Source organism: Plecotus auritus (assembly GCF_963455305.1).
Source record: "Plecotus auritus genome assembly, chromosome: 8".
Classification (NCBI taxonomy): domain Eukaryota; kingdom Metazoa; phylum Chordata; class Mammalia; order Chiroptera; family Vespertilionidae; genus Plecotus; species Plecotus auritus.
In genome coordinates this window covers 41,206,431-41,232,069 of record NC_137782.1, presented here as the reverse complement: position 1 = coordinate 41,232,069, position 25,639 = coordinate 41,206,431, and the positions used below count along the sequence as shown (strand labels likewise).

The 25,639-nt window shown below is 37.0% G+C and overlaps 1 protein-coding gene across 1 annotated transcript in view; it reads right to left on the bottom strand.

Annotated features, from left to right (window-relative positions):
- Positions 1 to 9,764: 9,764 nt before the first annotated feature.
- The window catches only part of MIB1 (MIB E3 ubiquitin protein ligase 1), a 123,705-nt gene continuing 107,830 nt past the window's right edge, over positions 9,765 to 25,639 (bottom strand). The window contains exons 17-21 of the mRNA XM_080684714.1: positions 24,557 to 24,749; positions 19,356 to 19,434; positions 17,763 to 17,876; positions 16,447 to 16,547; positions 9,765 to 14,037 (exon numbers count right to left, since the gene is read on the bottom strand). Coding sequence (XP_080540840.1) covers positions 13,897 to 14,037; positions 16,447 to 16,547; positions 17,763 to 17,876; positions 19,356 to 19,434; positions 24,557 to 24,749 — 628 coding nt within the window. The 3' untranslated portion in view covers positions 9,765 to 13,896. The remainder of the gene's footprint in view (positions 14,038 to 16,446; positions 16,548 to 17,762; positions 17,877 to 19,355; positions 19,435 to 24,556; positions 24,750 to 25,639) is intronic.

The window sequence follows — 25,639 nt, the reverse complement described above, 5'->3', positions numbered from 1 at the left end:
CAAGCCCCATTCCTGGGGTGAGAGAAGATAGTTCAATAGCTCTGGAGCCAGGCGCGGGGGGGAGGGGGGGAAGGGGGGGAAGGGTGCTGGGGTGAGGACATCTCCAGGGACAGGCCAGGAAAGACAGAGAAGAGAAACTGCAGCAACAGAGAACAAACTCATCAACTGAACCCCATAGGTGCCCAGAATCCTCACATATCACCCCTCCAGCCCCCCAGCCTGTCATTGTCCCCGTTTCAGGGGGGGGAAAGCGGGGCTCTTTCTTATGATACAAGGTCGAGGGGGAGAGGAGGGGAGGGGACCTGGCCAAAGGCCCCCACAGCCTAGAAAGGAGAGCCACACTGAAGCCAGGTGGTGGCGGTGGGGGGAGACTGGAATCTGCTCTTCCCACTTGTGATGCTGCCCCCAGGACGGAAGCAAGGCGTGTGAGGGTCGGAGGGCCCAGCACATGGCATGGCTGCTTGCAGGAGGGAACGCTGAGTTTGCTCTGGCTCCAAGTGCCCTCAAACCTCGCTACCTCACAAAGTAAGACATTTGAGGTGGGGGTGGGGATAGCAGTAACTAGATTTGACTACCATCTCTTTCAAAATCAATGTTTCTGACCAGGTTTGCTTCAAAGTTGCTTCAAATAAAGAGCTGCGACATATCCAAGAGCCCATTAGCAAGGTTGGGGGAACTCTACTAGGATTTCTTCAAGATCGAATTCTACCTTCTCCACCCCAGTTAGTCTCCAGTCCACTTAGGAGGAAGCGGCCAAGAGTTTGGTCCTCAGAGAGGAGACAGAACTGCATCAATCAAGTAAGTATTTATTCAGTGCTGACATGCCCAGGACGGTGATAGGCCAGCAAGAAATCCTGGTCCCTGTCACCAATTTGTTTATAATCTGACTAAACAGAGATGGACTCACATAAAGTGCTTTGTAAGCAATCTGCTAAGATTTCACTGAAGGCTAGCCCAGAGTGGGTACTTAACAAATATTTGTTGTGGGAATTGTTTGTTAAAACTTGTAGTTTAGCTAAAGGAGAGGTCCGGGCCTTGGCGTTGCCGGGAAGGCTCCGTGGTCCAGGATCAGAATGTGAGATGTGTGCTGGGTGGAGAAGGTTTCAGGCCAAGGAAGAAGTGGTTTATCATCCCTGAGTCCTGGGAAAAGTAGATAATGGACCCAAGATGGCTGTATATTCTTAAGTCTCTGTTGAACACTCACTGTGCCGTGCTATGGATGTCCCCTGATATTTCTTACTGATCCAATGACCTGTGGCCAAAAATAAAAAATAACAGCAGTTTTTCCAAAGTAGAGACTGCATGAGGGGACATCAAGAAATCCTGTGGCCATGGCCGGTTTTGCTCAGAGGTTAGAGTGTTGGCCCTCAGACCCAAGGGTCCAGGGTTTGATTCCCTGTCAAGAACACGTACCTGGGTTGCAGGTTTGATCCCAGGCCCCCCAGCCCCTAGCCCCCCACCGGGAGGGAGGGATGGAAGGGGGCGAGGGTGTGTGCAGGAGGAAACCAATCTATGTGTCTCTCTCACATCAATGTTTCTCTCTCTCTCTCTCCACCCCCTCCTCCCTCCCTTCCACTCTCTCTAGGATCAATGGAGTAAATGTCCTCAGGTGAGGATTAACAAAAAAGAAAGAAATCCTGATTTGCCTGCCTATCGTTGGAGAGGTACTGTCACTAGATGGGGACTAGGTCCTGGCAGCAGGCTATGGTTGTTTCTTTGCTGTGTGCTTCGAGCTATCGGTAAGGCTGTGGTGAGTTAGTTCTCTGGGGATCTAGGCAGGGGGATTTACCCTAAAGATAAAGAAGCTTCAGCTGGGCCCACACTTCCCCCTTTACTAGACAGGCCCCTTCCAAGGCTTGGGAAGGGTCCAGGACTATGTTCATGCATTCACTATTTGTAAAATGGGCAAAAACAAGACATTTTATAGTTAATTGGTTAAGACCACTTCCTGTTTCCACTCCCACTCCTTCTGCTTCCATTTGTCAGGTGGCCCTGCATTTGTGAGATGAGGCAGATGAGGATACATGAAGGATACATTTATTTGGGGTTTAGTTGGACACACTGGTGTGGCTTACAGTTCCTTCTGTGTCTGATTAAGGTACTGCTAAGCCATGCTGGTATAGACATGGCTTCTAGGAACACTGCCGGGTGCCATGATGGAAAGAAACAGGGCCAAAGGGGGAATTGCAATATGCTTGTGTCCAAGGGTGCCTGGCACCTGAAGGACATGGTTGTGAAGGAGAAAGAAGATTTGAAATCAATGAAGTCAGAAGCTGGCTTGTGGAAATTCTTTCAATCATCAGACATGTAAATGTGAGCCAAAGATTAGGTTCTCATTAACGCTTAGTCCAAATGGAACTTCCCTCCTGTCAAGGGGGTGGAGAGGGAGAGAATTGGATACATAGGGAGTTTCTTAATAAAAAATATGCTTATTCAGATATAATAATTGCAAGACATAGAAAATTAAAAATTAATTTGTAACCATATTTTATGTACAGCAATTTGTAACTAAAACATCATTTTAAGTTAAAAGTAAAGAATGAATTGAGACTTTGTGCTCATTCCATTTGTTTCATTCCACACGGTAATGTGAGGATGGAATACAGATGCCAGATGAATTCAGCTTGAATAAAGCAGCGCGAGGAGAAAGAGCACGTGAAGGTCAGAGGTCTGCTCAATAATAGAATGATCCTCCCTTGTCCCAATGCTACAGGTAAGCCCAGAGTGGTCATGGTAGTAACAGGTCTTTAATTCACTAAGAGGATTTTACTGACCTCTTGTGGAAGAGAGAGGTTGGTGCACTCAATAAAGATCACAGTTTGGGGAACTTTCTTTCATACTGGAAATCCTTTTGCGGGAGAAAGGGGATCAAGGAGCAGAAAGGTGAGGTAGGTTACTACCACTTCCCATTCAACTTGACATTCTCATATACTGTTACTCCTCGCATCAACTTTCTTCCTGACACACATCAGAACTCTCATCAAAGACAGATGTGTGATGTTGAGATTATGGCCTTTGACTGTCTTAAAAAAAAAGAAGGGAGGGAGGAAGGGAAGATGAAAAAAAGACGACCAATTTTTGGACCCTAGCACAGCTACTAACTAAAGACTATAAGCAATTTGTTTAAGCTCTCTGAGTCTCCTCCTCCTCATAGGTAAAATGAAACTTGGATGATCTCTATAAATTGCCTGTGCATGGCACATAGTAGGTGCTAAATAAGTGTTTATGTTGCTATCATTAAACATAACGATGTCATATTTACTCATTGCCCTGATGTTCATTACACAGTTACTTCACACTCCTGCATAGAACATCTTTCAAAAAGAGAAAGAAAAAAAAAAAAAGAAGCTTCTCTCTAATGAACAATTTCCTCATTTGAGACCAGGTTTGACAGTCTCTGATAATGCACACTTCTTTTAAAGAAGTTTGGTTTCCCTTGTGCAAGCAGAATTCCATGTGAGGAAGGGGTGAGGGGGCACGGAGAACACCACCTCCCCTCCCCAGTGGAGCAGCAGAATGGTCCTGGGCTCTGGTGTGCCTTCATTTAGCTTTCCATAAGAAATGCCTGCTTGCCCTAGCCAGTTTGGCTCAGTGGATAGAGTATAGGCCTACAGACCAAAGGATCCCAGGTTCGATTCCCATCAAGGGCACGTATCTTGGTTGCAGGCTCCTCCCTGGGCCCAGCTCAGGCCCTGGTCAGGGCTCATGCAGGAGGCAACCAATCGATGTGGTTCTCTCACACTGATGTTTCTCTCTGTCTTTCTTTCTCTTCCACTCTCTCTAAATGATCAATGGGAAAATATCCTGGGGGGGGGGGGGCGAGAGAGAGAGAGAGAGAGAGAGAGAGAGAGAGAGAGAGAGAGAGAGAAAAGAAAGGGAAGGAAGGAAGGAAGGAAGGAAGGAAGGAAGGAAGGAAGGAAGGAAGGAAGGAAGGAAAGAAGGAGAAGGAGAAGGAGAAGGAGAAGGAGAAGGAGAAGGAGAAGGAGAAGGAGAAGGAGAAGGAGAAGGAGAAGGAAAGAAAAGAAAGGAAGAAAGGAAGAAAGAAAAGACCTATTCACCCTAGCCAGTTTTGCTCAGTGGTTGGAGTGTCAGCCAGCAGACTGATTCTGGTTAAGGGCATGTACCTTGGTTTCAGGCTTGATCCCCAGCCCCAGTCAGGACAAGTGTGGGAAGCAACCAATGTATTTCTCACACATCGATGTTTCTCAGCATTCCTGGGAGGATGGGCTCTCCCAAGCAGGGAGGCAGTAAGATGTAGAGAAGGGGCATTGCAGACAGCCTTTTAGGTCCTACTTGTGACCCGGTGCACGAAATTCGTGCACATTAAAAGGGGATTAATTAGAGGAAATAATTTAATATTTCTATTTGCCCTTTCTCTATAATAGAAGTGTCAGAGATAAAAGAAAATTAGTAAAATGTATATGAAAACCTTTCTCCTGTCAGAGTCTGGGGCACATCATGGGACCCAGAATCAAGTCCCTGCCCACCCACATGCACCTCAAAATCACATGAGACCCAGACCCGGCTGCTCCCCCCCACCCCCGCATTGGGCTAGATCAAGACCCAGCCAGTCCCACCCTTGTCAAGCCCTGCCCGGCAGGAGGCATAGCCTCGGGTCCCTGCTGATTGCTCCTTAAGACTCCTTATGGGAACTTGGCCTCAGCTGTGGGTGCAGCCATCTTTGTGATGGAGTGATGGTCAATTAGCATATTCCCTCTTTATTAGCTAGGATGATTAGTTTGTCTTTTAGTGAATCTGTCCCTGCGCTGTCACCTACCTGAGTGCTTCTCAGTATTCTCCCCCTTAGATGAGACAGGAAGGCTACGGGGGGTGGGTTGGGGGGGGCTGGATTAGGTATTGGCCTTCCCCAGATAGAAGCCTAAAGTGGGCTGGACTTGGGTATTTTGCCAGTTAGGCCCTGGCAGAACAGTTTTCCTTCAGGGCAGGCCTTGTTCAGGTGAACAGAATGCTCTCAGTGTGTCAGAATGCTTGCTTTTCCCTCCTCAGGCCAGAAGCATAGGGGATTTGCCTCTGATCTTCACCGTAAGAACCTGGTAGGCCTCCTAGTGGTAAAATTCATGGTGGGGGGCCCCCTGGAGTTTTTAACTCTCGTTTGTCCACACTGAGCCTCTAGCATTTGGTCAATTAGCTAAGGGTTTCCTCCCCTGGCACTGGTTCCAACTTGATGTCAGCTCCTGCGTTCTCTGGAACTGCCTGTGTCCAGTTTCTGCACCACTGGCTCGTGTGGCCTCAATTATCTGATCAAATAAGACTTGTTGATTTTCAGTTTGTTCAGCTTTTTTCTTGTTGTGAGGAGAGGAGTGTCAACTTCTGATATCCTTACATAGCAGACCAGAAACTGTAAAAACAGACTTCTTTTTAAAGGACAATAATTATTGAGTTAATACAGAGGCCAGATGGAAGTGGGAAGGGGCTGTCACAGTGAGACCAGGTAGAACGCTTCTGAAATTATCCAGGTGGAGCTGATGGGAGTGGAGATGAAGACTAAAGAGCTATTTCCAAAGAAGCAATAGCAGGATCTAACAAATAATTAGATATGATAAAAGGTAGTCAAATATGACTTAAGTGTCTACTTTAAGAAACTGGGTAATAGGCTTAACACAAGTATACTGGAAATAGTCTATTTAACACTGAGACATACTAGGTTTGAGATGCCTGCATATCTATTCAAATATGCCCAAAGGAAGTTGGGAATAAAAACCTTAGGAATCTTCCAAACATATAGATGATAACTGAGCCATAGTAATGGCAAGATCATCAATATAGAATATGAAGATAAGAAACAGTATGTAATATACCAGCACATGTATAAACCAGGATATCATTAATACTTTCCTAGAACATTCAAAATTTTAAGCAAATTATTTCCTTTGAGACCATCCCACATTCATCAAGTAGGAACTGCCTACATGCTACTTCTGCTAATCTTGGTGGGTTTAATGAACCTCTCAATGAAATCGTATCAGTTCTCTAAATCTACTGCTGAGAATATTTTCTCTACCTATAGAATATTTAGTAATATCGGCCCAAATTCCCATCTATCCCTGTGGTGGGCAGAATAATGCCCTCTCCCCACAATGCCATGTCCTAATCCCTGGAACCTATGAATATATTACATTATGTTATGAATATGTTATGTGTTATGAATGTTATGGCAAAAGAGAATAAAAGTTGCAGGAATTAAGGTTACTTGTCAACTAAAATTGAAATAAATAGATACCCTGGATTATCCAGTGGGCCTAATGCCTTAGGAGTGGAAAAGTGGAAGAGGCAATGTCAGTGATGCAATGTGAGATTCAATCACCTGACGCTGGTATTGATGGAAGGAGGCCAAGGAACATGGGCTGCCTCTAGAAACTAGAAAAGGCAAGGAAATGTCTTCTCCCCAAGAGCATCCAGAAAGGAACAGAGCCCTCACAATACCTTGATTCTAGCCCAGGGAGATTCACGTCAGACTTCTGACCTCCAGGACTGTAAGGTCATCAGTGTCTACTATTTTAAGCCACTACGTTCATAACAATCTGTTATAGCAGCAATATGAAATTAATAGGATACTCTTGTACTAAAACATACATATTAAGAGCATATAATCTTTCCAAACATCACTCTTTCTTCAGTGTGGTTTGGCCATGGTCAGTAATCAAAGGCTCTCTGATTTGATTCTGTTTTCCAATTAAATCGAAGTTAACTTCACCTTCAGGAGCCTTTTCCAAATTTTATGTAATGGGAAGAGAGAGGAGAGGAGGGTAATATTCTTAAGTATATGAGCAATAATGAATATTTATATTGACTTGAAAATTGGCCTTTCAGAAAGCTGCCACATCTGAGAATGCAAGGACCTGGTCTGGTATAAAGGCGCACCTAAAGCATGACATTTGATTAGAGCAGTGACTTTTAACCTTTCCCATCTCATGGCACAAATTACTAAAATTCTGCTCCACACCAGAAAAGTATATTTGTTGCCAATCTGACCAAAAAACTAGGTATAATTTTGATTCATTCACACTGGATGGCTATTGTGTTGGTTGTTGTCATTTTTTTATTTGACAATCTAGGGAAAAGAGGTCAGTGCCCTGACTAGTCAGAAGTTGCATACGGCACCGATTGAAAATCTCTGGATTGGAGCATTAGTGCACAGGCAGCATGGCCTACCAGTCTCATTGATACTCATCGTCTTAGCCACTGATGGTCTCTGTCCTGTTCTTGTCTTATACTTACAGGTGTATTTTTTTTTTTTTGTCCTTACCAATATACTAGTAAAAATGAGTTTACCAACTAGTTTTGTTATAAACGGAAAAACTAGTATTACAGAATTGTATACCTGAAACCTATATAAATTTAGGAACCAATATCACCCCAATAAGTTTAATAAAAAATAAAGGGAAAAACTATTAGCCGAATGATCATTCTTCAGCAATGAACGTATCTGAGATCATTTCTGGTGTTCTACTTTCACCAATGCACTTATTCTATCTCACAAATGCCTATACTGATCTGTAATACACCATTTAAAAGTTTTCACTGTCAGTAAATTTGGGAAATTCCACACTATAAGACTAACAAACAAGTTATGAATAACTGTCGATGATAAAAAATATATATATAAGTCGAATTTTCTACAATGGCTTTATTTTTAAAACCTATACAGTTTCATTTAATAAAATATTGCCACAAAATATCTAATTATACAGCAACAGAAAAACAAAAATACAGTTAGAGGTTATCCAAAAATAAATTCACAATTTTGAAGTTGAAATACATGTTTTTTCAAATAAACAATTTAAAAAGATTGTTTCAGACAGCTTTCCTCTTAAACGTCTGAGAGACACATGCTCAATCTTTTGAACTCAAACTAGACAACCTCTCAATAACTTCACAAGTGCTTCTATTAACGTGAGAAATAAAATAATCCTCAAACCACTCAATTACTAATTTAGTCACAAAATTTACTTGGCTACTCTTGAAAATGAAATCTATATCTGAATTGTGAAGAGGAACAAACTTTTTATAGAAAAAGTTGAGTCTTCCTAAGTAATTGATTTATTTTCTATTAAATGATCCTATTCAGACTACTTTCACAATATATCTTAATCCTGAAAGAGTTCGAGGTGTTAAAATACGAAAAGCTTCTTTGGCCCTTTGGATAGAGGTACCTTATATGTAAACAACTGTAATGAGAGCCTTCTAGATGTGGACACTGTATCTTATTGAGTTGGAGATGTGTGTCCTTGTTTCTGAAAGACATAGAAATTTATTTCCTTATAATAAAAGAGTTGATACACTGAGATTTGTTTTCAAATGCCTTATCAAAATTCATGTGTATGTCTATAAAGAACAGGTTCAAAAGATCAGAGGAAAGCATTCCATAATGATATTACATCATAGGTTTTATTAATGGTAAATGTTTGCATTTATTTTTAAAAGCTTAGCTCTTGCTAAGCACTTTTTTAAAAAAAAAGCTAATAAGCAAGAATCATTTGCCATACAAAAACTATATTCACAAACAAGACTTTAAATTTAATCAAGTGAAAGCTAAAAACCACTGGAAAAAATACAAAGCAAAACTCTGCTGAGTCAATTCAATTGCTTTCTGTAACTGAATATACAGTATTTAGGATGATACAAGCATACCGAACTTAAAAGTAATTTTGTGGATTCAAACTAAGCAAGACTGGCAGTAAGACTAGCATAATGACAAGCAATTCCTGATTTCCACTCCCACCCCCAAAAATTTCTTTAAACTAAAACCACTTGAACAAAAGGTCTCTTTTTCATTTGAGAGGAAGACCATCTGTGTTTACCAAACAGATCCTCATTTCATATTAAAATGGCAAACTGAGCCCTATTTCCTCTTCCCAGAGGCTTATTATACATGGCTTTGCATAATGACTTAACATAGAATTACTCTTCTGGTAACAGTGTCGTGGCCATAAACAATCAGTGAAAAAAAAAAAAAAACTATCAAGTGCAAATCTAGAAGACTTCCTTTAAAGAATTACCCAAACCTAGCACACATACAGTATCGCTATTACACAGCTTAAGCAATATAACTTATAAACATGTGTAGGATAATACACGCACACTATGCCTTCTATAAAGTTTTAGTAGTGTTGCCAAGTTAATAATTCTTTCAAGGCACTGAAGAATTGTGTAGATGAATTTTCCAAAATATAATTACCAATTGCTTCAACTGTTAAAAAGCCCTGAGTCAGAACTTTCAATAGCTTCCTGAAATTATAGTTTTCTGCCAAAATGGCACATTATTTACTTTATAGAAAATTACAAGACCAGTTTTGCTTTTTGGAGGGAAGAAGTCATGTTTATGAAACAAAATCAAATAGATGGTAAGGAAAAGTAAGCTATCGGCAATATTATCTTTCTTACACATTTTATACGTGTCAATTCAACTTGTAGTTATAGATTTAAGTACCAAATTGACGTGGCAAATCACCTTTCCTGTACCTGCTCCTTAAATTCTCAACTAAAAATTTCAATTTTAACCTCGGGTTTCCATCTCCTCCTTAGTCACAAATATGAGTAAATGCTGGAAAAAATAATATTCTGACAGAAAAGGAGGTAGAAAATGCTAATGTAGCAACTTACAATTTTAACTCATCATCTCCACTATCTAGTTCATATTTTAATGCTCATTTCACCCACCGTTAACCATTTATCAGTAAACTGAGGTTCAATCTAAAGGAGTCCCCCTCACTGTAGCAAAGCAATGTACACATGAGACAGCATTGAATAGTTTTTCCTCAAATTTAATGTTTTAAAGAAGTACAACGGTAATTACTAATACTATTATAGTTTTATATATATGTTAAAGTTCCAAGACTATATATGACTACCAAGTAATATCAGTAAGCATTCCTATCATAATAGTCAAGCAAATAAAATTGCTTTGTGAGAGGAAAAAAAAATTTGAAACAATTACATGTAGACTTAAAGACAACTTACATTTTTCAACAAGGCACACATAATTGTGAAAATCTTTTACCTTCCCAATTTAGTACAAGTTCAAAGCTTAACTAATTCTAATGTTTAAAATGTGTTTCTTTCCTCTGGTTCAAAATGAACTCACAAACCCTTCCAATTAACAGACTTTTAAAACTTACTCAATTATGACTGATGATAATTGTAGGGGTGGGGAAAGAAGTTCTGTCATCCCCCAAATTTTAGAAACTTGATGTTTACCATGACTTTAGATCTTGCAAACACTAACAATTACGATAATTCAGGCATTTCTTTTTATATTTAATCAAAATTCTACTCCAGTTGGGGGAGAAGAAGCAGTCTGTGGTTTAATGTGTATAGAGTGTCACTTTTTCAAGATGTGATTGTTTCACAACAATCTGAATTTACTTAACACTAGTGAACTGTACACTAGAAAATGGTTAAGATGGTAAATTTCATGTTGTTTTACCATAATAAAGAAATGCAAAAACTTCTATTCCAAAGTTCAATTTTTACACAAATTATTACTATAAAATACTTTAGACATTCCAAGAAGGTAAGTGCTTTCCTTTTGGATTTTTTTTTTAAGCAAGCTGTATCAAAGCCTATAATTTTCAAAGCAATTGTCAATTAAACTACACTGGAAACTGGTTGAAAGGCCCTTTCTATTATTCAATTAAATGCACTCTCTCCACTTACTGCTTTAATAAAATCTACATGATCCCCTTTTCCCTCTAATTCAAACACTTGACATTTCTTTTTTACTTTGGCAAAACCCTACTGTTTTCCCTATCCTACCCCATCACTAAGTCTCTTAGTTCATAAATTTAACTAATTCCTAGTCCAAAAGGGTCCAAAATTGATAATAAACAAAAACGGCAATTGGGCAACACAGACTAGAGAGTATATTTCTATCATGTAAAAATGAAGCAAGCTTTGAAATTTGAAATGGATAAATCTTAAGCAACATGCATTTCAATATGCTAGAATAGTCTTACAGGCTAAAGCCACCAAATATATAAATTTAAGAATTATTTTCAACATTATCAATTAATTTTATACCTCAGTAGCTAGCTGGTCAATTTGCAATGTTTAAAATTAATAACCAAGCATAATTTAGCCAGCTAAACTAAACACTTGTCTAATATAACATTCCTATACTAACACAAAATGATCTTTTCTTGAAAAACCATCTTGCTTCCAACAAAATTAAATATGTATAAGCAGTAACAATGTTAAATTATGTGAAGAAAACAATTGGAATAGCACCACCATCTGGTAAGTTGTATGTTTTGGGTATCAAAGCTGACAATCTTAGAAGAATAAAAGAGAAAATGTGGTAGGAGTGAGGGGGTAGAGAAAATCCAAATACTACTTGGTAACTCTTATAAAACATTAGGAAATGCTATCAATACCTTTGGATCCCTCTTTGTCTATAGATTACTTCTAATATATGACTGCATGATAAATTCTGCATGTGCTAAGGTGCTGACCATTTTTTTCAATGTTGTATATCTAGCCCCTGAAGCCCAATATATTTTTTAATGAATGCATATTAGTTTTGTTTTTTTAAATGATTCCAGGAAAAGTAAAAGTTCTTTGAGGCGTAGATTAAGAGATGATAATGAGAAGGAAACACACCTAACTGGGAAAGTACTGCTAAGCGACATATATAAGAAGAGGTAGCAGTTTCACCGTTAGAGGAAAGTAACGTAAGTTCCTATTCTCCCTCACGATCCTCAAATAAATTTAAAATAATTTTTCAGGTGGTTGAAAATGTGAATAGAGAAACATTTCCTATTTGTTAAGTAAATTTCAAAAGTGGTACAAATACAGAAAATCACAAGTGCATAGCACTATAATTATAGTGACTCCCTTTTGTAATAGTTTATGTTATTATATTTTTAATATGGTGGAAATAAACAAATCTGGAAGATGAAATTACCTTTTAGGAATATAAGTTTTAGCACTGCAGCTCAGAAGACAAATAAAAAGGATTTAAATAGAGCTCTAGACCATAAAATCCTCTGGTTGGCCAAACTATGCATGAGTCAGCCAGGCGTTCCCTCTTACCAGCAAATCTACTAGGAAAGAGATGGGTGGCCCATGGCATGGAAGAAAAGGAAAATCCTGACTTAACACGGTCTTCAAATCTAAAAGAGCATAGTTTGTCTCTTTAGGTGAACATCATAAGTCAGATGTTTTATCATTTTATAACTTCAAAATATGGCTTGAAAATAGCCTCAGTGGCCCTTTATTAGATAACTGAGTAGAGTCAACAAATTTTCAAATGTAAATTTATAAAAATTTTATCATTCTGAATGATGTTACTCAGCTAAACACAGATATGGAATTACCAAGACTATAAAATCAGCCAGCAAAGCTCACCATTGTTTTCTCCAGCATTTGCAATGGCAAAAGCCATTAAGCAGTCAGAAACATGATGCTATGAGGGCTAGAGACTTTATACTTTCAAAGTTAGTTGTTGTAGCAGAAAAAAAAAATGACTTAAGAATCAGATTCAGAGGGGGGAAAAAACTACCAAAAAGATAACTACCCTTCGGAGTAAGCTTACACATAGTATTTAGTAGACACTATTGTAAACAGCTGGTATCTTAATAATCTAGCAGCAATGAACCCCAAAACTCTTATTTATGTGTATACACATCCTAGATAAGATTACTCATTCAAAGGAGAGAAAATGATTAGATGCTCTGAAGTCAAAGTTTAAGTTAAAAAAATGGACGGGTAATTGGACATATTTCTGTAAATGTCCTAGTTACTCTTTGTAAAGTATTTATTTTTAGGTTATTTACTATGTCTTGGGTATTGTTGGCAGTTTAAATAAGTCCTTGTCTGTAGGTATAAAGAGAGACCATTTTCTTTATAGGAAGCCTCACTCTCTTGAGAGAGAATGGCCTAGAATCAGTATCACTGTCAGAATTAACAGACCCAGAGAAGAAAGGACTGCTGCCTTTGGGCAATGCATTATCCTTCTCAGATCACTAGGGTATTGCTGTTGAGTATACAAGAAAGGCTGAATCGAACTTCAGAGACCAATCAGGGTATTATTGTTTCACTGGACAGATCAAGCCTGGATAAGTAACCACAAGGAAAACTGAGATATACTTTTCACAGGCATTTTTTTAAAGGCTGACTGAACAGAACAATGCATAATTAACATAAGAAAGGCAATCATTAATAGCAGTTAATAGATACTCTCTGACTGAATAATTTTCCTCCCTTCAGTTCCCCACTATAATTTTTCCTTTTCATGTCTACCCGTCATTTTGACACTGGCAACTGGATTCAAGTTTCCTTTTCCCTTTAAATTTAGAAAATAAGCTAAAAGCAAAGCCATTATTCTCTCATTCTATGCTTCCATTTACTCTAAGAATTCAGAAACAATCATTTGGATAACTTTATGTTACTTAAAAAGAATTCTCTCTTTAATATTCCCCATATGTGACAGAATAGTTTGACTTGCCTCTTTCATTTGATGCATAACTTTTCAGAGTACCTGTGTCAACTCACTGTATTAAATCATGATAAACTGAAGGATAGCAGGTTATAACAAAATGTATTTTCTGAGGTGTAACAAATTTATAACAGAAGATTTTAAAAGTATTTTTCCTCCTTCATAGATTTTCCCCTCAGCCAATAATAAATTATCTATTAAGTACATGAATTTGATGTTTCAAATTAAAATAAAAACATAAAACCAAACAAAAAAACACACACGACTTCAAACACTGTTTTGACGAGTTATTTTGTTCTGGTACATTTACAGTTTAATTATACTCTAGTAAAGAAACTATAATATTCAAAATTAATTCATTAGAACCTCCAACTAGTTTAAAGGCTTACTAAGATTTCATGACCAAATACCTTAGCTAACAAAACACACTGAGTTTCTTGTTAATACAAAAGAATCCTTCGTTCAATAGCCTTGCGACAGATTGGACATTCACTCATTCGGTCTCCACAGAGTTGGCACGTTCCATGGCCACACAGGAAAATCATATTCTTTAGACGATCCAAACACACTGGGCACATTGTCTGGATGGGAGATAATAAATAAAATAATAAATGCTCAGACATTTTATATTTTGAAAGTGTAGCATGTGACAACTCTGTAACATCATTTTCTTTTATTGTTTTAGTCAAATAATCTTTCGTTGCCTAGAACTTTTTTTAATTTCAATTTTTTTTTTTTTTTTTTTTTTTTTTTTTTTTTTTTTTTTTTATTGAATGCCCAGCAGGAGAACCTGTGGCAAGTCAACCTTTTTCTATATGCCCAATCTCCATATGGCTGCTAGTGAAGATTTAAAATAAAAGAAGAGAGAGTTATTCAGATGCTTTCTCTTGGTAACACTGAAGGGGCCCTGAAAAAAAAAAAAAAATCCCATCATTCCTCAGAAAATGAATTGTGTCTTAAGTGTTTAAATACTTTAATGATGAAATATGGTAATAAAGATAATTTAAGGAAGGAGAAACTTCTTTGAATGGTAAACTTTGGATAAAGGTAGAGCTGAGTTATTCTTTTAGGATCCATATAGGGTATCATTATTTATTATAAAAACAATTTTAATTCACAATTAGGAGATAAAATGCTTTTCCCAGAAGGTATATTCAAAAATCAGTTTTAAGTGTCTAAGGAAAAAGAATTGAGATTCTAAGGAGCTTCAAAATTTTTAAATCATTTTGTTTTATACTAGAATGAGCTAAATATGTTCCTACTTTAATATTCCTACATTCAGAACTTATAAATCTATATTTATCTTTACTTGTTACCATATAACAAGTATTACTAGGTGCTGGATTTCAGAAGAAAAACTGGCCCAATGATAGAGTTTTCATCTTTTCAGATGGGTGTTTTAATTCCTAATAAATATTACAGTTAATTCTAAATTAGTTGTAACAAGGGTCATTAGTTATCCTGGGTTACTATCTATTAACTATGTTATATTCTTACAAATTCAGATAGAACAGACAAGTGCTAACTCTAACAACTCCATGGCAACACTGATGTAATTGTCTAAAGAAATAACAGCTCAATCCTTTGAATTAAATCAGATGTAATTGCTGGGTCAAATAGCAAGGTTGGGGAGGAAAAAAACTTTCTTACCTATGCCTACAAGTTTTAGCTATTCTTTTCTTATTTTATTGTTGCTTTTATTAAATATTGAGTAGATATAAGAGCATTTCTGTTTGTATGTATCTATAATAATAAAAGTGTAATATGCAAATCGACCCAATGGCTGAACAGCAGAACGACTGTCCTTCCAGACTACCTTCTGGACGAAGCCGGGACTGCAAGGGCAGAGGCAACCGGGGCTGCGAGGGCCGAGGCAGCCGGGGCTGCGAAGGCCTACTCTTGCACGAATTTCGTGCATCAGGCCTCTAGTAAAATATAAAGAACAATATGACCACCATGCAGTTTAAAACATGAAACACTACCTTTTATTTTTAAGCCCTTCCCCACATTTTCCCCAATCCTTTCCATCTACTCCTCACTGATAACTATTCTGAATTTTACCTTTTTCTTTCCCTTGCTTCTCATTATATGTGTGTGTGTATTTTGGAAGTATACCATCTATACATAAATGTGCACAACTCATAAGTGTACAGTTTTTTGTTTGTTTGTTTTTTAATTATAGTTTTATTGATTTCAGAGAGGAAAGGTGAGGGAGAGAGAGATAGAAACATCAATGATGAGAGAGAATCATTGATTGACTGCCCCCTACACGCCCCACACCAGGGACCAAGCCCACAACCTGGGCATGTGCCTTGACCGGAAATCAAACCGTGACTTCCTGGTTCATAGGTCGATGCTCAACCACTGAGACATGCCAGCCAGGCATAAGTGAACAGTTTAATGCAAGTTCACAAACTCATAAAATGCATGTAATTGATAGTTAAATCAAGAAGTGGAGTATCAGTCCTTTAGAAACTTCTTTTATGCCTCCTCTCAGACGTCCCAGGCAAGAAAACCACTTCCTGTGATTTTAAACACCATCTGAATGATTATCTTTCCAAGTTTGCATCCCCAAACATATTTTGTTTAGTTTTATTAGATAAATGACAAATTTCTCGATGTTTTTACTAACTGACATTCCTGCTAGCATTATGAGTTATGGCTGCTAAATATTCTGCCTAAACACACTGACAGTTTTTAACACTAAGTTTTTCCCACAGTCTGGGAGGTGGCAAAAGGTACCTCATAGTGGTTTTAATTTTCATTTCTTTATTAATAATGTGGTTTAGCATTTTTTCATGTTTATGGTCATTTGTATGTTTCCTATTTTGGAAATCTTTCAATCAGATTTTACCTGCTGCAAATATTCAAATACTACAAGTGATACATTAATATGAACCATGCCTATTATAGGAAACACTACTAGTTTTATAGAAAAATATGAAATGCCACTCTCAGAATCATTTTTACCATGCAGAAAGCCTTATTACCTGCTCCTTAATGTCCTGCAACTGCTGCTGCAACTTCTGCACATCTGCGTTGACATTCGTATTATCTTTGTCCTTTTGTAACACTGGGATATTTCCACTTGCTATAATAGAGATAAAAAATCTAATGTTATGACTGTTTTGACACAGTAATTATTTTTCATTTCTAAAATTATTACTGTTTTATTAAAAACACAAGACTATTATTAGAATCCTCTTTAAATATTGTTTTTACATGTGGACAACAGATACAGTAGTGATATTTATGTTATACTCCCTCACTTATCATTTTCAAAAAGAAATAAGTTTACACATTAATTTCAGATTTTATTTAACACAGCTAACCCAGACTTTCGGGTTTTCCAAGGCTCTACTTGCTTCCTTTGACAAGTTCACGAGTACATTTTATACTTACTTTCCCTGTTCCTGCACTGTATGAACCCAAGAAGACAAGCAATTATTTTAGACAATTCTGGCAGCAAGCCACCTTTCCTTTATTCCCAACTCTACTTATTGTTAGTGATCTGAGATGAGGAACTCCATGAAAGAAAGGCCATGATCAATGGCCTACTAAAAGGAGGGAAATTTTTTATTTCACTTTTCCTGCTCTCTAGATTCTTGGTCTTTTACTCTAGTTAATCTATTCCTGGGATTATATTCTGCTCTACTGGTGATAAAGACAAAAGCCCTGGGCAGAAGTAGTTACACTAATGTTTTCCTCATCTGTACACAGACCAAAGAAATCGAAGATACCATCCAGCTTATAGTAATGCAAAGATGAAAAACATTTTTACATAGCCATACTATTGAAAAGGTTAAAGGTAAATAATTTACTTTTCAATTTTCATCTTTCTACTAGTTCACTAGAATATACTTCAGTTTATCTACAGTTACTCTGTCCAAATTATTATTATTCCATAAAATACTCAAATACTCTAGGTAAACCTGCTAGATATAGGAATGAGGTTAATACTTTAGTAAATTAAAAAAAAATAATTTGTAATATGATGATCCCCCAAGATACACTAAACTTCATCTTTAAAATAGACAGCAAATTTTCTTTAAACAAGCATACAATAATAATCTTTATATTACAGATGAAGGTGTCTTAAAAGACTAATGTTTAAAGTTCTATAATCATATCACAAGCTAGAAAATTTTCAGGTTTCTAGTAATGTAACAAGAGCAAAACCCTATCTGTTCCTCTGTAAATTTGAGTCATATACCTTACATTTTACAAGACCACAGTGTTCTATACATGAGAAGATATGTTGAGGGAAGTCCCGACAAGATGGATAATGCGTAAGAAATCCACTTACAGATGTCATCAGTAGCATCTTCTGAACTTTTACCTCCACAACACATAATAAAAGGCACTCTTCGTTCAACCACTGCCCGACACTGCACACACTTTTTCATCAGGTTAGCACAGTCTGGAAAATAATAACAGGACACTTCTTACAAAAAGAGAACATGAATAAGAAGAGGGTTGCCTTTCTCTGCTCATTCTTATAAAACACATCCTGCAGGCCAAACCCAACCAGTAGACTATTTTTGTAAATAAAGGTTTTTTTTAATATATTTTATTGATTTTTTTTACAGACAGGAAGGGAGAGGGATAGAGAGTTAGAAACATCGATGAGAGAAAAACATCGATCAGCTGCCTCCTGCACACCTCCTACTGGGGATGTGCCCGCAACCAAGGTACATGCCCTTGACCGGAATCGAACCTGGGACCCTTCAGTCCGCAGGCCGACGCTCTATCCACTGAGCCAAACCAGTCAGGGCTGTAAATAAAGTTTTAATGGAAAATAGTCCAACCCATTCATTAACATAGTCTATGGCTGCTTTGGCACTAAAATGGCAGAGTTGGGTAGTTGAAAAGAGAAACTACATAGCCCACAAATCAAAAATATTTATCATTTAACCTTTTGCAGAAAAAAATTTGCTAACTTCTGCACTATGAAAACTTAAATAGCTTGAGCTCTTGTAAACAGAATTAGCTTTCTACATGCACTCTGACCACTGATCAAAGGCATTATACCAGTCTTTTGTAAACAGAAACAATTACTTGTAGCAGAATGCTACAGTAGAAAAACTTAATCCTTTCTTTAGTTGATGAACTGCATATTAGAATGAAAAAGGCTAAAGCAAATCTAGGTTACTGAGATTTATCTACCATGCAATTTGTATATTATGTTAGATATATTAAAAATCAATACCTATTGAGTGAACTATTTTATAATAGGAGTTACCATGCTTTTACCTTGGGCCCATTTAAATAAGGTATAATTTATTAAATGTGTTTAAAATCCTTCATTGACAAATGTAAAAAGCAAAGGGGAGATAATATTAATACTGAAAAAGAGTATGAACTTGAAAAGAACAAAGGGGATATATAAAGGCAAAGTTTAAAACATCTCTTAAACTTTAATATTATCCTCATGAAGAAAGGTTTTTATAAGTTCTCTTGACATAGAGGTTAAATTAAGAATGGCTAAGAAGGCCAGAAATTATAACCCCAAATATTGCTGTGGGTGGTTCAGTATTGGGGAAATTATGCAAGAAAAGCAATATTAAGGTGAAGACAAATGAAGATGTGCTAATTTTATATGTGAGAAAGGGCTAGACAAAATGTTTCAACATTCATTTTTAGAAATAAGTTTCTACTGTGTGTGAGAAGCAATCATTTTGTGCTAAAACAAATAAAATCAAAATTTAACGTAGTGGAACCCAGCATAATTAGTCTTCTTTAAGGCTCAGGAGCAAGCAGGAAAATAGGTGGCATTCTGGTTGAAAGAAAGAAACAGAAGGTACTAGAGGCCCACCAACTTTGTTGTTCATAAGTTATAAAAAAATGTGTTTCATTTTCTATTTTTATAGGCTGAGGAAGTTTTATATAAGCTACTTACTCTCACAAGCACACATGTGTCCACACGGTTGAAAAAGAACAGCTGCTTTCTTGTCTGAGCATACCACACATTCTTCAATCTACAAAAACGAGGTTACACAGCAGAAGGGTGAGCATCTACAGATAAAACGCTAAGTTTCTTTTGTATACAAATGTATTCCCTCTGTAAGGAACACTCTGGGCATGAGAAATGTAATACATTCTTCTCTGTCCTCTACTCTCTTGGTTACTCATTTTCCCTGCTTTAGCAGGTTCTATTTCCACTTTATTCTTCCTACCTGTCCTAAAGAATGATATAAAAAACTCAATTTCCTCTGAAGTTAGGAAGACCAGACTAGACTTCCATTTTCTTTTTTTCAAAAACTACTTTTGGGAGAAAAATTAAAAGAACAAATGACTAAAATAGATTTCCAATACTAATAAAAATTTAGCCAGACTGCTAAAACCCAAGGGGATTTTTCTATTTACCTACATCGAGAAATGCCACCTAACACACGCAGAACTTGGTCAATTCTCCAACACTGGCTGGAGCCAAAACTTTTGCGCTATTCTTTCTCCCTGATTTCTAAAGTCTCCCACAATCTATCCATAATTGTCTCTCAATTTTACCTCCTCTTCATCAGTTAATCTGAGTTTTGAGTGTATAACTATTTCTTAACTTTGGCTCTGGTTTCTTTTACCCCCACTCACCTTTTCTTCTCTCTTATGACACACATTCAATTTATCCACATCTTTTTCATTTAATATTAAAACTCACCTATAACTTCACCTAAACAACCAAACACTGCATGCATGCTCACTCTCTCTGGACTTTCCAACTTATACCCTCTATGTGCAGAGAATTTATACAGTTGTAGTAACAGGAGAAAGCAGTAAGAAATTGTATTTATATTCCTGGATTCAAATTCCAGAGCCAGTACTAACAAATTGCCTAACATTGTTGAGCTGCTGCCTTTTAAAAATCTGAATGCTAGCCAAAACCGGTTTGGCTCAGTGGATAGAGCGTCGGCCTGCGGACTGAGGGGTCCCAGGTTCGATTCCGGTCAAGGACATGTACCTGGGTTGCGGGCACATCCCCAGTGGGGGGTGTGCAGGAGGCAGCTGATCGATGTTTTTCTCTCATCGATGTTTCTAGCTCTCTATCCCTCTCCCTTCCTCTCTGTAAAATATCAATAAAATATGTTTAAAAAAAAAATCTGAATGCTAAAGAACAATCCTTTATAGGGTAGTAAAGAGTAAATTAGAAGATAGGGAGAGGCGTCAGGTGACCCTTATTCAAGTATACCCTGAGACAGTGAGGGCATAACTGAACTATGATATAGCAATAGGGTAGAGTAGAAAGAGTTTTGAGAACATTTAAGCAGACTTGGTAACTAATAAAAAGTGAGGAGCGAATGGTGTAGATGTCTAGCACATTTGCTAAGTTTCTGACTTGACTACTAATTCCAAACAGTTGAAAGAAGCAAATTTCAGTCTTCTACAGCTCATCGTACTAAGATGGGGGTATTCTTTCCATCTCTAGGATTATACATCCAGGCTTCAGTCCTATTCAAGGTCTGGTTACAGTGAAAGGAATGGTTCCCTTCAGTATAGCCATATAGCCCCCAACTGATTAAAAACACTAAGCAGTACACTTCCAGAATTGTGGGGTAGGGAGCAAAAATAGGAAAACCTGGACATGGGTGGCTAAGGGGCCCATAGCCTGAGGTAAGTATACTAATTTTAATAACTCCCAAAAAAGGTTTTCCTCTCTCATAAAGGAGACTGGCTAGGGCTGGACCTTGGCTAAGTTTCAAAGATGTCAGTCAGCCATCTATTTGGCTGGCTAGTAAACTAAACAGAAAAGCAGAAACAATCTGGGTGAAAGAAGAAATAAAAATCCCAAATGTTAGCAAGTGGAGACACAGACAACAGTGTTAAGAGCAATGATGGCAGGGAGGTGAAACTCTAATTGATCTAACCTTTGTATATAAGGAGCATTTTTTCCTATAATGTTTTAAGAACTACTGTGCTAAGTACTGATGAAAGATTAAAATGTGACAATGTAAAAAAAAAAAAAAAAGAGTAAATTAGATGTTATGTGTAACATGTTTAGTTCAATGTCTAATATAGAATCCGGGCCGAATTCATGAGAATTCTCTTCACCTCTCTCTGTATATAAATGATGTGCTGTTTTTTAAATGGTTCCTAATGCAACTCTCTAGGTATCTAAATTGTTTATAAAGACTTTAACATAATCTAGCAAATTTATTTACCCAATCCCCTGTTATTAAAATTAAAAAGGAAACAAAACAAAAAAAATACTTTATAACCATAACTTTTTTCCTCTTCTGGAATTTTTCCTCAGGTTATATTCCCAGGAATGGAATTAGTATATTAATATGTTTATTATGAATATTTGTGTATATATAATGTGAGGATGGTCTCTCAAAAATGTGAAGAATTTATTCAACCTCCAGCAGTTAAGAGAGTAACCAGCCTGGCCAATGTGGCTCAATAGAGCACTGACCTATGAACCAGGAGGTCAATTCCCAGTCAGAGCACATGCGCGGGTTACGGGCTCCATCCCCAGTAGGGGGTATGCAAGAGGCAGCTGATTAATGATTCTCTCTCATTATTGATGCTTCTATCTCTCTCACTCTCCCTTCCTCTCTGAAATAAATAAAATATATTTGAAAAAAAAAAAAAAGAGTGCCCATTTCCCACTTCCCTAGAAAGGAGTTTTTAAAAACTTATTTTCACTAATTTGATAAGAATGGTTAATAAAAATTCATAATTTTTTTTGTTAAGCCTCACCCGAGGATTTTTTATCCATTGATTTTTAGAGACAGTGGAAGAGAGGGAAAGACAGAGAGAAATATCAATGTGAGAAAAACACAACGATTGGTTGCTTCCTGCATGACCCTGGCCAGGGCCCGGGCCAGGGAGGAGCCTGCAACTGAGGTACATGCTGTTGACCAGAATCAAACCTGGGACCCTTTGGTCTGCAGGCCGACACTCTATCCACTGAGCCAAACCGGCTAGGGCAATAATTCATAATTTTAAATTTGTATTTCTTTAACTGCTAAAGAAACTAAGCTTATTTATTCTTCCTTCGTCCAATTACTAGTTTTATAATTTATCTTCACTGAAGATGTGTATATCTTTTAACCACTTGGGGTCACTGTTTCTTTATCTTCAAAGGCTCTGCAACCAATCTGGCGAATCTATTTGGTGGGTGGTTATGTTAGTTTTTGTACTTTTCTACATGTTTGAAAATTCCATAGTTTAAAAACAAATTGAAAGATTACTAATTCTTAGAATTCAGAACTGATCTAAAAAAATCACAGCATATTCCTTCCACTCAACCTCCCTGTTCTATCAATCCTCCCTTGTAGATGCTGTTTTTCATTTTGTCTGTGTATCTTAACACAGTGGAAAGAACTTAAGAATCAAGAGAACTGCATTATCATCCAACTGTTTGTGTACTTCCCAGAGCATCAGTTTTTCCAACTGTAAATACTACAGTTGAACTAGAAGACAACAGGGCTATTCCATATCTGAGACTGCTTTTGACAAGCTGGGGCTCTGAACTCACTATACTAGTACATGTCTTAAAGCACCTACAATATCCTATATGGCAGAGCAGCTCACAGTTTGCCAAGAGATTATAAATTTTTAGCAGGAAATTATCATATACATCTACACCTTGACTACAAAACAAGTCAATAAAGGTTTGTTGGAATAGGGCTTAATATAACATAAAGTCTCAAGCACAAAAGCAGAATACACAGACCAATCTAAAAACAAGAGAATGGCTTGGGTTTTTATTCTTTCAGATTCTTTCCCAAACTGTTACTTTGTAAGCACCTAACTAAAGTAAGTTACCAGTGCCAAGTAGAATAATCCATATTTATATATTAATCAAAGTTGACAGATAATGCATATAAAATGCCAATACAGTGCCCAGCATACAATCAGTGCTGTTAGTTCATCCTCCTCACCTTTACCAATAGATAAAGCAGCTACACACACACTCCAGTATCTCCTATCCAAAAATAACTTCCTCATACTTTTTCCTATGCCAAAATTTTACAAAAGATATAGTCATTTGGATCATAACAACAACGACAAAATCCAGTCTTAGAAGGTTCCATATGAAAATGTGAGAAGCACTGGTAAAGTAACACCTTTTAAGTTACTTCCTGATAATTCATTAGGAGAATTAGTGCCGGCTCCTTTCTAATTAATAAAGATTAATGAATCGATTAGAAAGCATCAAGAGAAAAATGAAAAGAATAAAAAACCAGAATGGAAAAAAAAAAAGAGTATAAACTTCATAAATGAAACCAAAGAAAACCAACATGTTTGGTTTAAGTTCCTCACCTTTTGAGGAATCATTTGTAAGAAACTTAAATCTCACTTTACACACACACACACACACACACACACACACACACACACACACACACGGAAAATCTAAAAAAGAAAATCAATTATTTCAGTAAACCAAAATGAGTAAGTCGGCACAGTGATGATAAAGCACCGAGTTTACCTGGGAAAAGAATAAAACCAGTAACCCAGGAAAGAATAATACCTCTCAAAAAAGAAAAAGGAGTCTGACAAGATGAAAAGTTCAGAGTGGATACAGAATTTGGCCATCACTAATTGCAGGATGACCAAACTTTATTTGCCTCCTTATAGGAAACGATACAAAACGAGTAGCATCATCTGTGACATTTTCTTGCAAAAAATGATTAAGCAGATCCTAATCAAGCCATTAGACCTACCTTCCAGTTTACAGGAAATACAGAGGCTAGAGAAAAACAAACTAATGCCATGATCAATCAATCGAACAAATCCAGAATATGTGACATTCTACAAAAAAAAATTTATAGTCTTTACAAAGATAAATACAAAAACAGTTCATGTACTCAGAAAGGGGGCAATTTATAAGTAACTATAAAACAAAATGGAATCAAATATATCTTTAGGTTATAAGGTGCTCTGAAAGCAAAATAATAGATTATTTTTAATGACTATAGTTTACATATAAAGAAGGAATCTCATAAGTGGTCTCAATAAATATATAAATTATACATTCCTATATTTAGAACAGAAGAACAAAATTAAACAGACACAAGGCATCTTATAACTTTATCATTAATTGTAGTTTCAAAGATCTTCATAAAATTATAAAATACTATATTAAAAACATGTTACCTTTGTCCTAGATTGAACTTGTTCTTTACAGATGAGGCATTTCTTGACTCGTGGAGAACATAAAGAACAGGTAGCAATATGTCCACATGGGCCAAAAAGAGTATCTCTCTTCATATCTGAGCACACCATACACTCCTCTAAGGTTTCAGAATCATTACTAATCATAGAAGGACTTCGAGAACCCACTTGACCACTAATAAAAGAAAATATTTCAGATCAAGTGTATCAGAATATTTATATTACAAATTCAATAGTTAAAATGTTTTTAAAAACATCTAGAGCATCATTAGTATATATAAAAATAGCTTGTTGTTAAAAAATTAAGCATCTGTATATGAAACACTGTATATTATATTTTCTATTTATATACATCTCTGCATCTTCACCTATTTGTAGTACTATTTGAAATACAAATTGAACAAGTTCTCACACATTGGAAAAGGGTGGATCCAAATCTTCTAACAAAGAAATAAAAAATACTAGTAAAAAATTTTGCATAAACACAGTTTCACTGAGAACTTGTTTTGCTTATGTAGAACGAGCTGAGAAAGGTATAGGAATACAAAAAAAAAAAAAAAAAAACTAGAGTCCATGTTAGTTATCCTAACTATAGACAGGAAAAAATGAAGCATCTATAAAGTTCACAACTGACAAGGGCACTTGGAAAATATGTCACTGCAGCTGCTGTTCTGACATTTCTTTAATTGTATCCTTAGGGAGCAAAAATTCTATTACAGGAAGACAATGCAGCTATACATATAAAGATACAAGACATAGAAATACATGTATATGATCAACTACAGTCTTCAGAAACTCATGAAATGCATCCGCACAACAGCGCACGCACACACACAGAAACTTATTACTGCAGTAATTATAGGGCCTTGTATCTATATACTAGAGGCCCAGTGCACGAAATTCGTGCAAGGATAGGGTCCCTAGGTCTGGTAGAGATCAGAGCCGGCCAGGGCCTTCCTTCCCCGCTGCCAGCTGCCAGACAGGGCCTTCCTTCATTTGACGCCGCCCCCTGATGGTCAGCGCACGTCATAGCGAGCGATCGAACTCCCGGTCTCCCAGTCGAAC